Source organism: Dipteris shenzhenensis, chromosome 22 (genome assembly GCF_047967505.1).
Source record: "Dipteris shenzhenensis isolate YYH24624 ecotype China chromosome 22, Dip_SZ_1.0, whole genome shotgun sequence".
NCBI lineage: Eukaryota > Viridiplantae > Streptophyta > Polypodiopsida > Gleicheniales > Dipteridaceae > Dipteris > Dipteris shenzhenensis.
The window spans coordinates 15532616-15549146 of NC_141617.1; the positions used below are offsets into that span (position 1 = coordinate 15532616).

At 44.6% G+C, this 16531-nt stretch overlaps 1 protein-coding gene and 1 pseudogene across 1 annotated transcript in view; one reads left to right on the forward strand and one right to left on the reverse strand.

The window, feature by feature from the left end:
- LOC147887795 (uncharacterized) overlaps window positions 1-16531 on the forward strand; it is a 63702-nt gene that overhangs the window by 29894 nt on the left and 17277 nt on the right. Inside the window, exons 3-5 of the mRNA XM_087393566.1 lie at window positions 12665-13664; window positions 13834-14310; window positions 14876-15135. Of these exons, the coding sequence (XP_087249692.1) occupies window positions 12665-13664; window positions 13834-14310; window positions 14876-15135 (1737 nt within the window). The remainder of the gene's footprint in view (window positions 1-12664; window positions 13665-13833; window positions 14311-14875; window positions 15136-16531) is intronic.
- On the reverse strand, window positions 376-1091 carry LOC147887796 (secreted RxLR effector protein 161 pseudogene; annotated as a pseudogene).

The window sequence follows — 16531 nt, forward strand, 5'->3', positions numbered from 1 at the left end:
CTTCTGAATTTTTCAATTCTGAAAACCAAAGGTGGTCTGAAAACTAGCATCATGTAGCTGACCCGTTGAAATAAGACTCTTGGTCAGCTTAAAAACATGTCTCACATTTTGCAAAACAAATGCAGACCCGATATGATTGATAGAGAAGATTTGACTAAAGTCACATCATATACATGGATAGGGTTGCGCTTGCTAAGCACACCCTACAGGTCACATGGAAGTGTCCCTGCCAAGCTCGGGGGAAAAAACCTCCACTAGCTGGAGTAAAAAGTGCCCCGGGCCTACACCTAAGGTGTCACCCTACACTCCCAACACATAGGTGCTAACAAACCCCCCTGGAGTGAAGTGGTGACAATGTACAATGCAAATGTGATATCAATCACCAAAAGGAAGTAAGTTTAGAAGTTTGTGAAAGCCTTCGAACTTCTCACGAGACAACGCTTTGGTGAATATATCTACCACATTGTCATGTGTAGGCACATAGATCATGCTGATTCCTGAGGCAGACAATCTCTCTCTGACATAATGATAATGAACCTCAATATGCTTTGTGCGAGCATGGAAGACAGGATTCTTCGCAATTGCCAAAGCACTGTGACTGTCTGTAAAAATAGAGGTAGCAGACTCGTGTCTCATACCCAAATCAGCAAATAATCGCCTGAGCCAAACACAACGGTGGTTGTAAAAGCTGCCCTGTACTCAGCTTCACAACTGGAAGTGGCCACAGAGGGTTGCTTCTTACTCAACCAAGAGATGCATGACTGCCCAAAGTAGAAGCAAAAACCTGAAGTGGACACTCTTGTGTCAAAGCATCCTGCCCAATCGGAGTCACAGAAAGCATGCAGCTGTGGATCAGCCCCCCTGGGAAAGAATAAACCAAGGTGCATAGTACCGTGCAAATAGCGGAACACCCGCTTAACAGCCTGCCAATGCTTAACTCCTGGGCAATGCATGAATCTGCTCAATAAGGAGACCCCAAACTGAATATCTGGCCGTGTATTGCACAAATAAATCAAACAGCCCACAGCCTGCTGGTACAATGTATGATCAAAGGCATCTCCAGAATCTTCAATGCTGAATTTCATGCCAGGCTCCACAGGAGTTGCAACTGGCTTGCAATCTTGGAAAGAGAACCGCTGAAGCAACTTCTGGATGTATTTAGTTTGTTTCAGAACAATACCATCATCCCGCTGTATAAACTGAATGCCCAAATAAAAATGCAAAGGGTCCAGATCACTCATCTCAAATGAGGAATGTAATTCAGCCTTGAAGGCTGCAATATCTTGCTCATTGGGGCCTGTGAGCAGCATGTCATCAACATATAAAACAATGACCAAAAAAATATCCTGAATCCTCTTAACATAGAGGGTACTCTCAGTTGGACTGTTGCGGAATCCCTGGGCAACCAAATAAGTGTGTATCTTCTCATACCAAGCTCTAGGTGCCTGCTTAAGGCCATACAGAGGTTTGCGAAGCCTGCACACCAAGTGTTCCTGACCATCCTGCACAAATCCACGAGGCTGTGTAACATAAACCTCCTCATGCAAGTCTCCATGTAAGAACGCTGTTTTGATGTCCAACTGATGTACTTGCCATCCATGATGGGTTGCCATGGCAATCATGCATTTGATAGTGGTCATGCGAGAGGTAGGGGCAAAGGTTTCATCAAAATCAATACCCTTTTGCTGAGCATACCCTTTCGCAACAAGCCTTGCTTTGAAGCGGTCTATTGAACCATCAGCCTTCCTCTTAATCTTGTAAACCCACTTAGTACCAATGGCCTTTTTGCCTGGAGGCAATTCAGCCAAGTGCCATGTTTCATTTTGCATGATAGAATCATATTCTGAATGCATGGCTGCCATCCAATTACGGTCCTCTGCAGCATCCTCAAATGTCAAAGGTTCTTCATCACTGCATGTGCTCTGAAAGGCATAATCAGTAAATAACCCAGATGCATGATGAGATTTTGCACGAGTCCTCGCAGGTAAAGGAGTATGTAACCTGCTGTCCCGTAATGTTTCAATCAGTCACCTGGGCACCCGTTTGGATGACTGAATTGTAGGAATATAAAAGGAAGAAGTAGAAACTAGAAGTAAAATAAGAACAAGATTGAAAGACAGACAAAGAGTTACCTTGTAGATGAGTGTAGACAAGACACAAGCTAGATAGATAGATTGCAATGATGTGACCCATGAATATATGGGCCAAAGTACAAGACATAAAGCAAGAGTGCTTATGGGATAATTGTAGCGGTGCCACATGGCACACACTCAAGACACAAAGACTAGACTAGACTTAGACAAATGTAGACTAGGGAAATAGTACACTTAGTGTGCACTTATCTCCAACACCCTCCTTAAGTGGACACTAGGAGTAAGACAAAAAGACAAGACTAGAAGACAGACATAAAGACTGATAGACTGAGAGACAAGATAGAAGACATGACAGACAAAGATCCTGAGACACCCCTCCTCAAGTGATATCCTCATATGGGTCCACAAGGGTAGGGACAAGATGGATCTAAAACAAAACACAGTCAGATTGATAGACAAATAGACATACAGACAAGACTAGATATACAGAAGACTGACTGTAGACAAACAGAAAGACCAAGACACTAGAACCCCTTGACCTACATCATCGGTGGTCAAAGTGGTAGACAAGAAATAGCACTTCTCATCATATGAGGAAGGAACAGCAGGATCTGCTGATGGAGATGTTGCAGCAACATGGGCTGAGGTAGATGCAGGGGCTGATGTAGAGGGTTTGGAGTAGCAGTCCCTCTCCCGGTGATTATCACGGCCACAAATGGTGCATGGATGAGCCTTGAAACAATCCTTCTCCATATGATTAGTTTTGCCACAATGGGTGCAAGGCTTTCTTACCTTAGAACTTCCTTTCTTTTGAGAAGCACAGCAATAGCAATATCTTCGGAGATGGGAGACTTTACTGATGCAAGCTGAACCATAAGACTGCGAAGATAATTGACATGAGAGGCTATAGTAGCTCCTTCCTGCATATGTAGATCAAAGAATGGGATCATAAGTGCAATCTTAGAGTTTTTAGATCGGGGTCCAAAAAGGGTATCCAAAGTGATCCATGCTTGAGGAGCAGACTGTATGTCGGAGATGTGATGAATGTAATCATCTCCAAGACCGAGCAAGATGATAGCATAGGCTTTGTCGTTCTTGGTAGTGACAACTTACTCAATGTTGGGATCTTCAGGAGCAGCACGGTGAACAATGCCCCAAAGACCTTCTTTCATAAGATGGCACTTGATTTTGATTTGCCAAGTATGAAAGTTGGACCCATTGAATTTGTCGATAGACATGAGAGAATGAGAGGAAGATGCCATGTGGGAAGGTCTTACCTCTTGCTAAGATGCAAGGGCAGTGTCTATTCCCTTACAATATTGCAGAAATAAATGAAAGGAGAGATCCAAGAAGCCGGTTCTCTCACCACTTTGTCAAGGCCATAGCATGTGACAGCCCATCGAAGCAGGAGGAACCAGCAAAAAAGGGACTGCTCAGCAAACTGAAAGAGGCAAAGCACAGTACCTTAATTCTAGGCAGAGGCGCAAAAAAGGGGCGTAGTCCAGGAGGTTGAACAGATGGCGCAGATCTCCGTGAAGATGGCGCAGATCACGAACAGCAGCTGGAGAGGTGCGGCCTGTGCAGGTACAAACGTGCAGGTACGGATTTTGTACAGTCGTACAGACTGTACGGACAGTCTTCGTTCGTTGATGCAGGTGCTAGAGCGACAGCAGGAGCAAGAGTAGATCTGGCAGAGAGCGGAACTACGCAGCAGACCTGGCAGCGCAATGGCATGCAGATCTGGCGCGCAGATCTGGCAGAGAGAAGTGGTGGCGTGATGTGGTGGCGCAGATTTGGCAGAGAGATGGCGGGGCAGAAAGAGGTGGGCAGATCTGCAGCGGCAACCTGAATAGGAACGGCAGCAGCGTGGAGAAGACAATGGAGATGGCGACCAGCTGAGCGGGGCAGAACTCTGAGAAGAGGCGGCTATGGCTACAGCAGACTGAGGGGAGAGAAGAGGCGGCTATGGCTCTGATACCATGTAGGAATATAAAAGGAAGAAGTAGAAACTAGAAAACTAGAAGTAAAATAAGAACAAGATTGAAAGATAGACAAAGAGTTACCTTGTAGATGAGTGTAGACAAGACACAAGCTAGATAGATAGATTGCAATGATGTGACCCATGAATATATGGGCCAAAGTACAAGACATAAAGCAAGAGTGCTTATGGGATAATTGTAGAGGTGCCACATGGCACACACTCAAGACACAAAGACTAGACTAGACTTAGACAAATGTAGACTAGGGAAATAGTACACTTAGTGTGCACTTATCTCCAACATGAATGGCTGTCCTTTCCTCATCAACTGCTTGGTCAATATTTGCCTCATCCATAGGCATATGTGGTTCAGCCACAATAGGCTGATTAGGTGCTGTACCGGCCTGCGTAACAGCATGGGGAATCAAACTGGAATGTTCTGAAAATGAGGGACCTTGAGTTGTCATGGGCAGCATTTGTTCAAACACATCCCTGGAGTAGACATCAGGCTGTTTTTGACAGGACAGCAATGACTGAGTGGAATCCTCAGCAAAAATGACATCTCTGCTTGTAATAATCCTCCTGCTGGAGGGATGATACAGCCGATACCAATTGTTATTCAACACTGTACCCCACGAAAATGCATTTGAGAGCCTTATCATCAAGTTTAGTACGATGTTGCTGTGGCACATGTGCATAGGCCAAGCAACCAAATACTTTGAGATGAGCAACAGAAGGCTTTCTACCATGCCATGCCTCATACGGGGTAAGATTATGCAAGGCCTTTGTGGGACATCTGTTAAGCACATAATTTGCACACACGAGAGCTTCCATCCAGAACCTGTTGGGCAAACCTTTGCCTTTGAGCATACATCTACCCATCTCCATTTCCGACCTGTTTTTCCTTTCAGCCAGCCCATTTTGCTCTGGGGTGTATGGAGTGGTACACTGATGGATGATGCCTCTCTCTGCAAGATATGCATGAAATTCCTTGGACATGTATTCCCCCCCTCGATCAGTGCGAAGTGTCCCCACTTTTTCTGAGGCATAATTCTCAGCCTGAGTAATAAAATGTCTGAATTTTGTAAACACCTCTGACTTCTCCTTCAATGGGTAGAGCCACGTGAAACGAGAGAAATCATCAATGAAAGTGACAAAATACAGATATCCCCCAATAGATGGAGTCCTCATAGGACCACAAACATCACTGTGTATAAGCTGTAATCTCCGGACAGCTCTAACAGTCCCATAATCAGTGTGCGATACATCTTCCCCAAGATACATCCCTCGCATACATGGCGAGTCAGAGTATGTATGTGTGGCATCTGTAAATGCAGCAAACTTCTGAAATTGAGATGGCCAAATCGAGCATGCCATAATTCAGCATTTGCCAACTGTGATGGGGTGGTGGTGAATAAAGCATCATGCAAAGCACTCTCATAGTGATCAAGTCTGTAAAGACCATGGCATAAAGTTCCAGAAGCCACAATTGTTTCACCATCACTAATGTCATGTACGGTGCATCTGTCATCCAAATACTTCACCATTAAGCCACCACGGGCAATGGCTGAAACTGAAAGCAAATTCTTTTTGATGCCAGGCACCCATAGCACATCAGAGAGTGTAAATGCACCACCATTTGCTGCGGTAAGTACAATCTTTCCCACTCCTTGCACAGGATGGGAGGAGTTGTTGGCACATGTCACCGTGCCTCCATGAGAACCAGCTGCATAAGATGTAAACAAATCCTTCTGTGAGGTAATGTGCTTGCTAGCACCACTGTCAAAATACCATACATTGGCAACTGCATAACACTGTAAAAGCCCATTCCTCATCATGGGAGGATGTATAAGTGTAATTTGCAGCCTCTTTGTTATCTGAATTGGGGACTGCCATGCTGGCCTCTTTGCTCTTTTCCTTCTCAAGCCTCTTGCGACATTCATTAATGTAATGTCCTGGCTTCCTGCAATAGTTGCACTTCCCTTTTTTCTTGGGTTTATCACCCTCTTTTTCATACTTGCCAGATGGCTGGCCTGCATCTTTCTTGGGCTTGCTGCCCCCCTGAAACGCAGCCTTACCTTTGCCTTTCTGGCTAGCAATAAAAGCCTGATCAGCCACACGCATCACGGTCCTGTTATGTCTGGACTGCTCCTCTTGCAAGAGTACAGAAACAAGCTCATCGAAGGTAATCGAATTGGGATTACCCTTCATCAAGAGCCGCATAGTAGTGGACACATTCTGATACGTGTCGGGGATGGCTTGCAACACTGTAGAAACCAACGAGGCATCCGGAATAATCTCATCCACAGATGCTAATTGCTCCCGTAAATCCTTTACCTTCGTGAGATAATCATCCATGGAATCACCATCAAGCATAGGAAGAGTCTCCAATTTCCTCTTCAAGTATGCCACACGGGCTTCATTCCTGACTTGGTACAAGTTTGCCAAACTTTCCCAAGCTGCCCTTGCTGTTTTGCATGAGCGGATGTGAGGAATAGTGCTTCTTTTAACAAATAATGCTATCAAGGCATGTGCATTGGCATCTCGGCCATCCCATCGACTTTGTTCTGGAGTAGGTGCATGAGATATCTCTGTAATTCGAGACGACTCACCCTCTGAACTGGGTGAAGGAGCAAGTGCATGTGGACGCAACTGAGTGCCATTCACAATGCCCCAAAAGCCTTTGGCCACAAGCACATGTCGCATCATGTACGACCAGAGAGGATAGTTGGTCCTATCCAACTTATCTTCTGCAGATAGCAATCCAAATACATCCTTTTTGCCATTGTAGTAGGTATAATTGCACTGAATTTCCCCAAAATGCACAAATCCCAAGGCAAAGATCTCAAGACCAATAAGGCATGTGCTTTCTGCTCAGAATTCACTAATTTTGCCCTGAATGACTGTGTACCTGAAATAAAAAGAAATGCCCCGAGGCACGCGGGCTAAAGAAAAAACACCAGCACGTATCACATGGATAGAGAACTCCCCGTACCAAAACAATCCCTCTGTGGTTGCCACGTAGGTAGCTCGACGTGGGCTACGTGTCTGAGGCAAACAGCCAGGTGTAGGCAGCACGTCGACGGCGCAGGTCACGTGGCGACGGCCTGTTCAGGCTGGAGCTACTATGCGCAGGCGACGGCCAGGGGGACGGCAAGGTAGCTGGAGTAGACGACGGCTTTCACGGCGCAGGGCCCGTCTGGTGCAAAGGCATAGTTGTCTGAGTCTCCACAACCACGGGGCAACAGCAGCCTCCCGTCCAAACGTCGTGCGCATGAAACAGCTCCACAAGCAGGCAGATGACGGCGTTTCGACGTAGAGAGGTAGGCAGCGTCTGTTTTGTGCTTTTACGTCCATGGAGCAGCAGCGACAGCTCCACGACAGGAGCTCCGGTTCACAGGCTGGGCAGATGCGACAGCAACGACAAGTGATGGCGCAGGTCTGGATGGAGCGGCTACCTCCAAACGGGATGATACAGGTCTCTACGACGTGCAGCCAGCAGCGTAGAGCTGGGCTGGAGCGGCTATGCACAGGTGACTATCACCACAGGCAGGGCAAAGTCGAGCATCAAGCTCCACGCTCAACAACTTCACGAGCAGCAACAGCAAAGCCGCAGGGCTGCAAGGTGATAGCGACATCCACAAGCTTGGCGGCGATGGCTGGAAGAAGATGACTACACGTAGAGCAGTGGTCTCACAGGTTGTGCTCTGATACCATTTGTTGGTGCAGAGACAAGACACACGAGGAGTGAGCGAGTGCAATAGCAATGATTGGAATGATTGATAGAGAAGATGTGACTAAAGTCACATCATATACATGGATAGGGTTGCGCTTGCTAAGCACACCCTGCAGGTCACATGGAAGTGTGCCTGCCAAGCTCGGGGGAAAAAACCTCCACTAGCTGGAGTAAAAAGTGCCCCGGGCCTACACCTAAGGTGTCACCCTACACTCCCAACACATAGGTGCTAACAATAACCGGGGTTAAGGTACAGTGGTCTTTAACCCCCACATCAATCACTCGACCAAACTGCTGAAAAGTTTGGCTCCATCGAACCTGCCGGTTAGACCACTAGCCAGCTAGCATAGTTTGAAGCCACTTTAATGTGTGATGATCTGTCCGAACATTAAATCCTATCTACACAAAAAATGCCTCCACGTTTTTAAGGCATGGATCACTACTAACAGCTCTTTATCATATGCTAAATACTTGGCCTCGGAATCAGCTTGCGTTCCTCAAAGGCAACTGGATGACCATTTTGCTCCAAGACTACTCCTATGGTGTAGTCACTGGCGGCGGTCAAATCCCACTGAGACAATGTAGGGTATGGAGCTGTGGTAATTGCTTCCTTCAAACGAGCGAAGGATGAAAGGGCTTCTGGAGTAAATTGAATGGGATGCTTCTTGGTCTTTACTCCCTATAATAAATTGGTGATGGGAACCACAATCTTTGCCAAGTCCTTGATGTGTTTCGTGTATGCTTGACACATGCCCATGAACATGCAAACATCTTGGGCTGTCCTCCCATTCTACGATGTCCTTCACTTTGTTTGGTCCAATCAAACACCTATCAGAGAGACGATGTAGCTTAAATAATGTACCTTCTCCAAAAAGAAGCTGCTCTTATTGGCATTGATGTATAGCTGATTGTTCTTTTATTCCATCCACCTTCTAGAGCTAGACCGGGGCAGTATTCAGAATCCATAATTCAGTTGAAAAGGCAAATAATGGCATACCACTTGTTCCAAGAACTTTGCGTTAAGGAAGCATATGCCCTCAGCATATCTTCAAGAGTTTGGTTCTCTTTCCGTCTGACCATGCATTTCAAGATGATCCCTATCACTCATTTCCAACTTAGTCCTAAGGGGATCAAATACAACAGCCCGAACTAATATATCTCATATCCCTGTTTGACACTGTGAATTTCAGTAATCCATGCAAATGAAATACGTTTTAAAATTAAATCCGCTACTTGCAGCCTGCGGGGCAATTACTAGCTGTCTAGTTGGAATGAAGCAAACCATCTTGGTAAGACGGTCAAAAACCACAAGGATAGAATCATACTCTCCTTGTGTCTATGACAGATCAACTATAAAGTCCATGGAAATGCTCTCCCATCTACTTGATGAAATTTCCAATGGTCATAAAAGGCCAGGTACCTGGCCTTTACACCTTCTGCCTTACTTACCTAACATGAAAAACACATGCGGCATATTCATGAACATGCTTTTTCATCTTTGGCCAAAAGAAATCGTGCTTCACAGCTCATATGTCTTTTCAACACCTGGATGTTTCACACATGGGCTATCATGGCTGGATGATCTTTTGTTGGAGATCATTCCGATTAGGTACTACTACCTTGCCATTTCTTTTCAGCATGCCATCCTCTATGGTATATCTTGCATACTATGGCCTTTGTCAGATGCCAGGTCATCTTTAACTTCAAGTTTTATCACCAAAACCTTAGGCCAAATGCTTTGGACATATTCGTCCACAAATTGAGTTTCCTTAACTAAAGTCATTTTAACGCTTTCTAATACTATGAAACTCATATTATGCATAATGCGTTACAATGCATCAACAACTTTATTATCCTTCTCTCTTCAGTAACAAATCTCCATATGGAAGTCCTGCATGAGTTTTGCCCACCTTGCTTGGTAGCCACTTAAATCAGGTTGTTTACAAAAATATTTTAGAGTATCATGATCGACATCGACCTAAAAATCTGCACCATATAAATAATGTCGTCATGCTTTCAAAGCATGGATCACGGCATATAACTCTTGTTTATTGATGAGAAGGTGGACTCTACTACTAAAATGGCTTCCTAGAGGTACTTGCAGATTCATCTGTCACAAGCAATACGGATAGCCATGGGTCAGCTTTGGACATCATCTCACAAGTTCCACATTGAGACTAGGTGACTACTAGACATAATTGGACTATGTACCATGTGTGACCTACAAGAGGTGGAGACAGAGGAGCATGTGCTCATGAGTTCCAAGATATGTGGATGGTCGTTGACGACCTAGACTAGAGATATGCCACTCTCTTTGTGCTAGAGATTACACAATTTAGACACACTAATGCAACAAGCACATTGTTAGGATTATGACCAGCACATGGTTAGGATCATGGGCAACAACGGATCACTGACGACTTCTTCACAAGAGATGAGAACACACTTAGTGGGCACCATTGAGCATGGCAACATTACACAGAAACAGGCCACCTCGTGATGACGACCGTGTGTTAGGCCCACCGAGCATAAGAAAGGATGGCTCAGATGCTTAGAGGCATCGAGACTCTAGCTAGGATCCCGTGTAGGCCCACTAACAGCTTCAACCCCTGATGGTGGGTCCAGTACGGCGTATTTCTACAGCCCATCGTGAGACTACCTCCCTCTTGACAGATTTCAGCACATTGCTCCAAGGATACCCTTAACAACAACTATAACTTTTCTCAATCCATTTATGGCAAATATCTAGCAGGAGGTAGACTAATCCACTCTCTCTCCTACTCAACACTAACTGCAAACTGCAAGATAATGCACTCAATACACAAAATGTGGATGAGTCAGAGAATCAGAGGGAGAGAATATAGTGGGCCTCTGAAGAGGAATAGATACAAGTAAGTAATGAATGCCCAAAGGGTTGAATATAACTGTATGAAGGGGCTGAAACCCTCATTGCAAAACTGTCCTAGACTAGATACTGAGGAGAGGAGGTGAATCCTCACTAGGGATCCATGTAGAGGCTGAGGCTACCCTACTGGTCTGTTGCGGGGAGGCCTAGCTAGTGCTAGACTAAAGGCTGGAATGCCTGAGTGTGGGATGAGGAATGAGGGCCAAGGGGCTGTCTTTTATAGGCCCCTTGGGCCCCAACAACCAGCAGAGCCGACTCCTGCTGTTGCTGAACTGACTTGAGCTGTTCGCCGAAAACTACGGACGTATCACTGGATCTCTGACCGCAGCCCACGAAGGCACTCAGCTTCTGACCTTCCTCTAGCTGCAATTGTATGAACACCTGAGTGGATTTGTTGGCATAATGATTCACCATCTTGGTGCCCCCCTAGCATAGCTCGTAGAACTAACTCTGGAGCCTTTCCAAGTACTGGGGTGGCAGGAATCGTGATCTGGTCTTTCAGGAACTCTGTCCAACTGTAAAGAGGTGTCCCCTCATTTGCATCAAAGTGGTCTATCTTCTGCCACTTGAGCCACCAGGTGACTGCATCTCCTGTAAGGTGCATGGATGCTAGGATACACCGCTTGTTGTCGCTTGTGGCCATCATAGAAAAATAGCTTTCAAATTGATTGAGCCATGACGCCAACACCAAAGGTTCTTGCTTACCATCGTACCGCGTGAAGTTGAGCTTTCTTGGAAAAGAAGACTTGACTGGCGGTGGGGGGCCTCTCGCTGTCCTCTCTTGATGGTCGGAGTAGAGTAAGGAGGGCTTGCTGGTCCTGTTCTTCTTTCTCCTCCCAAGCGGCATGCTCTCTGCGCTCCTTGGCCTCCTGAGCCTCGCAGTCCCGGGGTTTCTTGGCTTCCCGGGCCTCCCGATCACGTTCCTCTCTCACCTCCCAAGCTTCTCTGTCACAGTCTCTGGCGGCCTGCTCATGATCGTCCCGCATTTCCTGGAGCTAGGCCATGCAGTTGAGGAGAGCCTTGGACTGTTGCTGCTGCATCTGCATCATGGCCATCATGGTAGACATGGAAGTATCTGCAGGTGGGGGTGGTGGTGGTGGTTGAGGCACTGAGCTCTCATCCCCCCTTGTGTTGGACTGCTCACTGGTGCTCATGGTATCCTTACCGGAACTTGTCCGGACGATAAAACAATAGAGCCGCCCCTAAACTGACCCTCCCTATCTTTTGAAGGTTTGATACCAATGTAGCAGGAGATAGACTAACTCACTCTCTCCTCCTGCCCACGGGTCATCATTGATTTTCTCTTAATTAGTTTAATCATTCTACTAAAGTGTGAACATGTTTTTCCATAACAAGCCTACGATAGCTGTGTTGGGAAAACTTTTGGACATCCCCATCACTTCCCTCATATCTACAGTGATAGATCAGGCTTAAGGTTAGCTTCCTTTGTGCTGATTCAAAGCGTGTAATTTCGGCCAAGGATAGAGGGCATGTTCTTGTCTAACTGGGTTTTTTAATGGAAGGAAGCTGGCAGCTTACCTTGACTAAAGCATGCCATTATTTAATCATTATTGCTCAGGAAATTTTCAATCAGTATTGAGTGACGGATTCAATTCATAGATGGCATGATTCTTAGATAAGTGATGAATTTATTTTGCAGTGAAAGTAGCATCTGCATAGTCGTTTGATTTTAGTTAATACCTCATTGTCTCTTGGCTTTTTAAAACATGAATGACACATTGTGCGGGGCCTCATATATTATTATGCTAGCTTCACCCATGTGTCTACAACTCATAGGGTTCCCAACTGTGTGAATGTTTGCCTTCTGTGCTCTGCAGTGATAGTTTGTCACTAGCCTGGAAAAATGATGCCATTAAACTACGTTGAATACTTTTATTTCATATTTTACATGCCATATTAGTAGCTCTTAATTGGAAATATACTTCGTTCAGCCATTTGGCTGCAAATGCAGGAAAGTATCCGACTGTTGCTCTTGTCATGGAAGAGACAGGGGGGTCAGCATATGTTGTCAGAAAAATCCTTAGTCAATTAAAGTCTGGAAAACTTGATTTGACAGTTGGTGATACTTTCCAACAGACAATTAGAGCTTCTTTACAACCTGAGAAGGTGTCAGCTGAGACTTTAGTGAATGATGCCCATAATAACGTGCTCAGCCAACCAGGCATGCTCATCTATGGTGATGCTCAAAGGTCGGAGCAGCTGGACATAGGTATTGCAGTCAAAAACATAGAGGAAAGTTGTGCAGTCAAGGATGAACCAGATATACTGAATCATCATGAAGTTGAAAGGTCTGAGCAATTGGACGTTGGTACTGCAGGCAAAGGTGTAGAGCAAATCTCTGTGGTTAAAGATGCACCAGATATTATTTGCAATGGGTATGACAATACAGACATTCACATTTGTCACAGACTTGAAAGGTTGGTCCAAGTGGATACTACTGCAGTCCAAGTAGGTACGGAAAGAAATAACACACCTGATTGCTTGGTCTCTCCAATGTCAGAGGCATCAAGTGAAATAAAGATTGACGATAGTGATGTAGAGGTTTCCAATCATATTGATAACATGATGCAAGCAAGTTGTAAGGTAGCAGATTCAGAAGAGGTCCTCCTTTCAGGTAAACCTGTGCATCACAAAACTAATGCAAGCAGAAGAGTCAACTTGTCTTCTGGATTGGGAATAGAGGATCATTCATCTTGGATGGAGACCCTTTCTTCTATTTTACCAGACCCACAAAAAAGAGAAGTTACCTCCAATGAGCCCAGACATGCAAGTGCATATGGAATATCACTCACTTCAAGTGATACAAAGTCAATTCTGAGAGGAATAAGTAAAGCAGAACTCAAGGCTGCATTTCACAATCCTGAGGATATATTAAAGACACGCATTGTTCATCACGAGAATGGTCTTGATCAAGCTTTTATCTACTTCAAGGTTTGCAATTCTACCTCTTGCTTGTATCTCTTTGCAATTTCTCGATAAAATTGTCTGTTTTACTTTTTCTTTTTGCAAAGAAAGGAACCTTAATTGTCTGTTTTACTAATCAAATGAAGTTTTTTGTTGAAAGCATAATATAATTCTGCCTTTTGATTAATTTGGACAGACAGGGGAGGGCCTGAAGAAGGCGTGGGAGATGAAACCTGATTTACTCAGAAGTGAAGGGGTAAACGTGGAACGGATTTCTTCGGCAGCTGGAAAAGAAACTATTGAACAGGTTTCTCTGTCTCCTGAGGAAGAGAGTAAAAGAGCATTCAGTGAGGTTTTGAACAGACTGGCTGGAATGCCATCCACAAAAAAAGCTATGGACAACAAACGTTTCCCACGTGAGAAGGTCCTCCAAAGCAAGTCATCTGATGGTTTGTTTTCTTCTCTTCTTGCTGCACTGGAGCCAGCTTCATCTCGGAGAATCCCTCTGCCACAAACCTTCAATAGAATACAGAACATTGTTAGCATTGACAAGTGTCCAAGTCACCTGCATCTTGACAATTTTAAGGAGCTTTTTTCAAGATATGGAGAGGTGATGTGCTGTAATGCTGCAGCTAGTAAGGGTGGTGAACAGACTTGTTACATAGAATTTAAGGTCAGTTATTGACAGGTCATTGATTTTGCCAAAAGTTGCAGTTGTTGGTTGTCTTGTTTTTTTGGCATGTTTGATGCTGCTGGTCTATTGCTCTTGAGTCTCTGAAGATACCATGTCTATTTGACTTTCTTTGGAGCATTTATATCCCGAAAACACTTCTCACATGGCATATGTCTGCTGTCAATTTTACATAAAGATAGTCATGTAATGCTGGAAAAGTGGAGTGAAATAATAAAAAGAGGAAATTATCAGACTAAAAGTGCATGTAATTAGGAACTGACATTTCTCTGTCTTTTTCTTTGCTTCTGGACTAGAGTATTGTGTAGATTGGTTGACACAAAATTTCTGCATAAAGCAGTGGAGTCCAATTACTGTCTATGATGCCTTCATTTTGTGCTACTTTTCAAACCAGCTGATACGAGGTGCAACTTTGAGTGAAAGATGGTTTTAAAAAAATAGTGAATGCTGGTAGTTTCTGTGAAGCTAGCTCAAGTGGAACTTTAAATTGAATTGTACCTTCTTACATGTTGCAATGCTCTAACAAATGGCTGTGTATGTTCAACAGAATGAAATGGACAAGAACAAGGTTCTTGAGGTTCAGCAGTTCATTGTTGATGGGCACATTTTTCAGATTAAGAAAGATGAACTTCCTGATCCATTGGTTATTAGAATAGAGAATATACACCCAGAGACAGGCTCAAGCAAAGTTATGAACGTCTGTCAGACATATGGTGAAGTCAAGAGCATGAAGGCTAGGAGCTCTGAGACGGTAGATGTTCAATTTGAACCAGGAAAGACAAACAAAATTCAAGAAATATTGGACAGGTATGCTCAATTGTCATCGCCTGTGTAATGCATTGGGCTTGAAAACATTTCTGTATGTTAACAATTTGCTGTTTAGATATTTGCAACACCTACATTCCCCTCCTACCCATGAAGAGTGACCAAGATATAAGCGGGAGGATGACAGATGCATGAGACTCTGTCTTGAAAGGCACAATGAGAACATGCGCAAGAGTGGACACAAAGTTGCACCAAATTGAAACACCAAACTAAACGTATACTGCCTGCAGGAGGCACAAAAATTGGAATCACAAGCCTCTCCTATGCTGCTCCCCATGTGCTGTGTGTAGGCTAAGCATGTAGCACAGTAGGAATGCCCCTGTTATATAGGCCATAGGATAGAGGCTGACTTCCAGTTGGCCCTGGTCCCTGCCCAGGTGGTTGTTTCAGTCTTAAAGGGACTCATAATGAAACTGGCATGCCAATTGGTTGTTTGTTTTCAGAGTCTTCTGAACCATTATAGCTATACAAAAGCTCCAAGAACAAGGATGAGTTGGCAAAATCAGTAATAGGTGGATTTACAGGGATAGCCAAAAACAGCTTTAAGCAGCCCGTATTCACAGGAAGCCTGGACTAAATATCAAGAGGTAAGGGTGAAATCAGCAGCTGGAAGAGCCTCTTACCCTTCAGAGCTGGAGCAAACAAAAAAAACAATGGCTGAAGGCAAGAATCCAGGAGAGGATGGTTTGCCAATAGAATTCGATAAGGAATTTTGAAATTGAGTGGGCCCTTATCTTCTCATGTTTGGGAAGAAAGTGTATAGCTAGGATATGTACGTGCACCTATGAATGGGTCCATCATCCAGTTAATTCTTCCTAGAGGAGAAAGTAAAGAGGAACTCAGGAGCTAGACACCTTGACTATGCTGAAATACAGGTTTTAGATTGTTGCCAAGGCCTTGGCACTCGAGACCAAGATGCAAAAGTGGATTAGGAAGGAAAAAAAGGGGTTTATCTATGGCAGAAACTTACTGGTAGCAATTATCAACTTTTGGGAAGGGTGTCAATATGCAAGAGACTCTAAGCAAGATATACGCTTCATCGCAGTGGATTCTAACAAGGCCTATGACAGACTTAATTCTGGTTTCTTGAGACAATCAGGAGCCAGGTATGTTGGTTCCATCAAGCTGCTGTTGTAGTGAAGGTCTAGGTTTGCGGCAGATTATACTCGTATTGTTGCCATTCTGCTGAGGAGACTATTTAACATTGCTTATGGGGCTGCAAACATGCGTCGATTTTCTAGAAGGGGATTGCTAGTTTATTGAGCAAGTTTACGCCTTCTCCTTTCTTCATGACGTGGGGCTCGGTAGCTTGGCTTTCTCTTTCAGGGCCTTAGGTGTTTTATGAAAGACATGACCCCTCTTGGGCTCTTTCGATTCG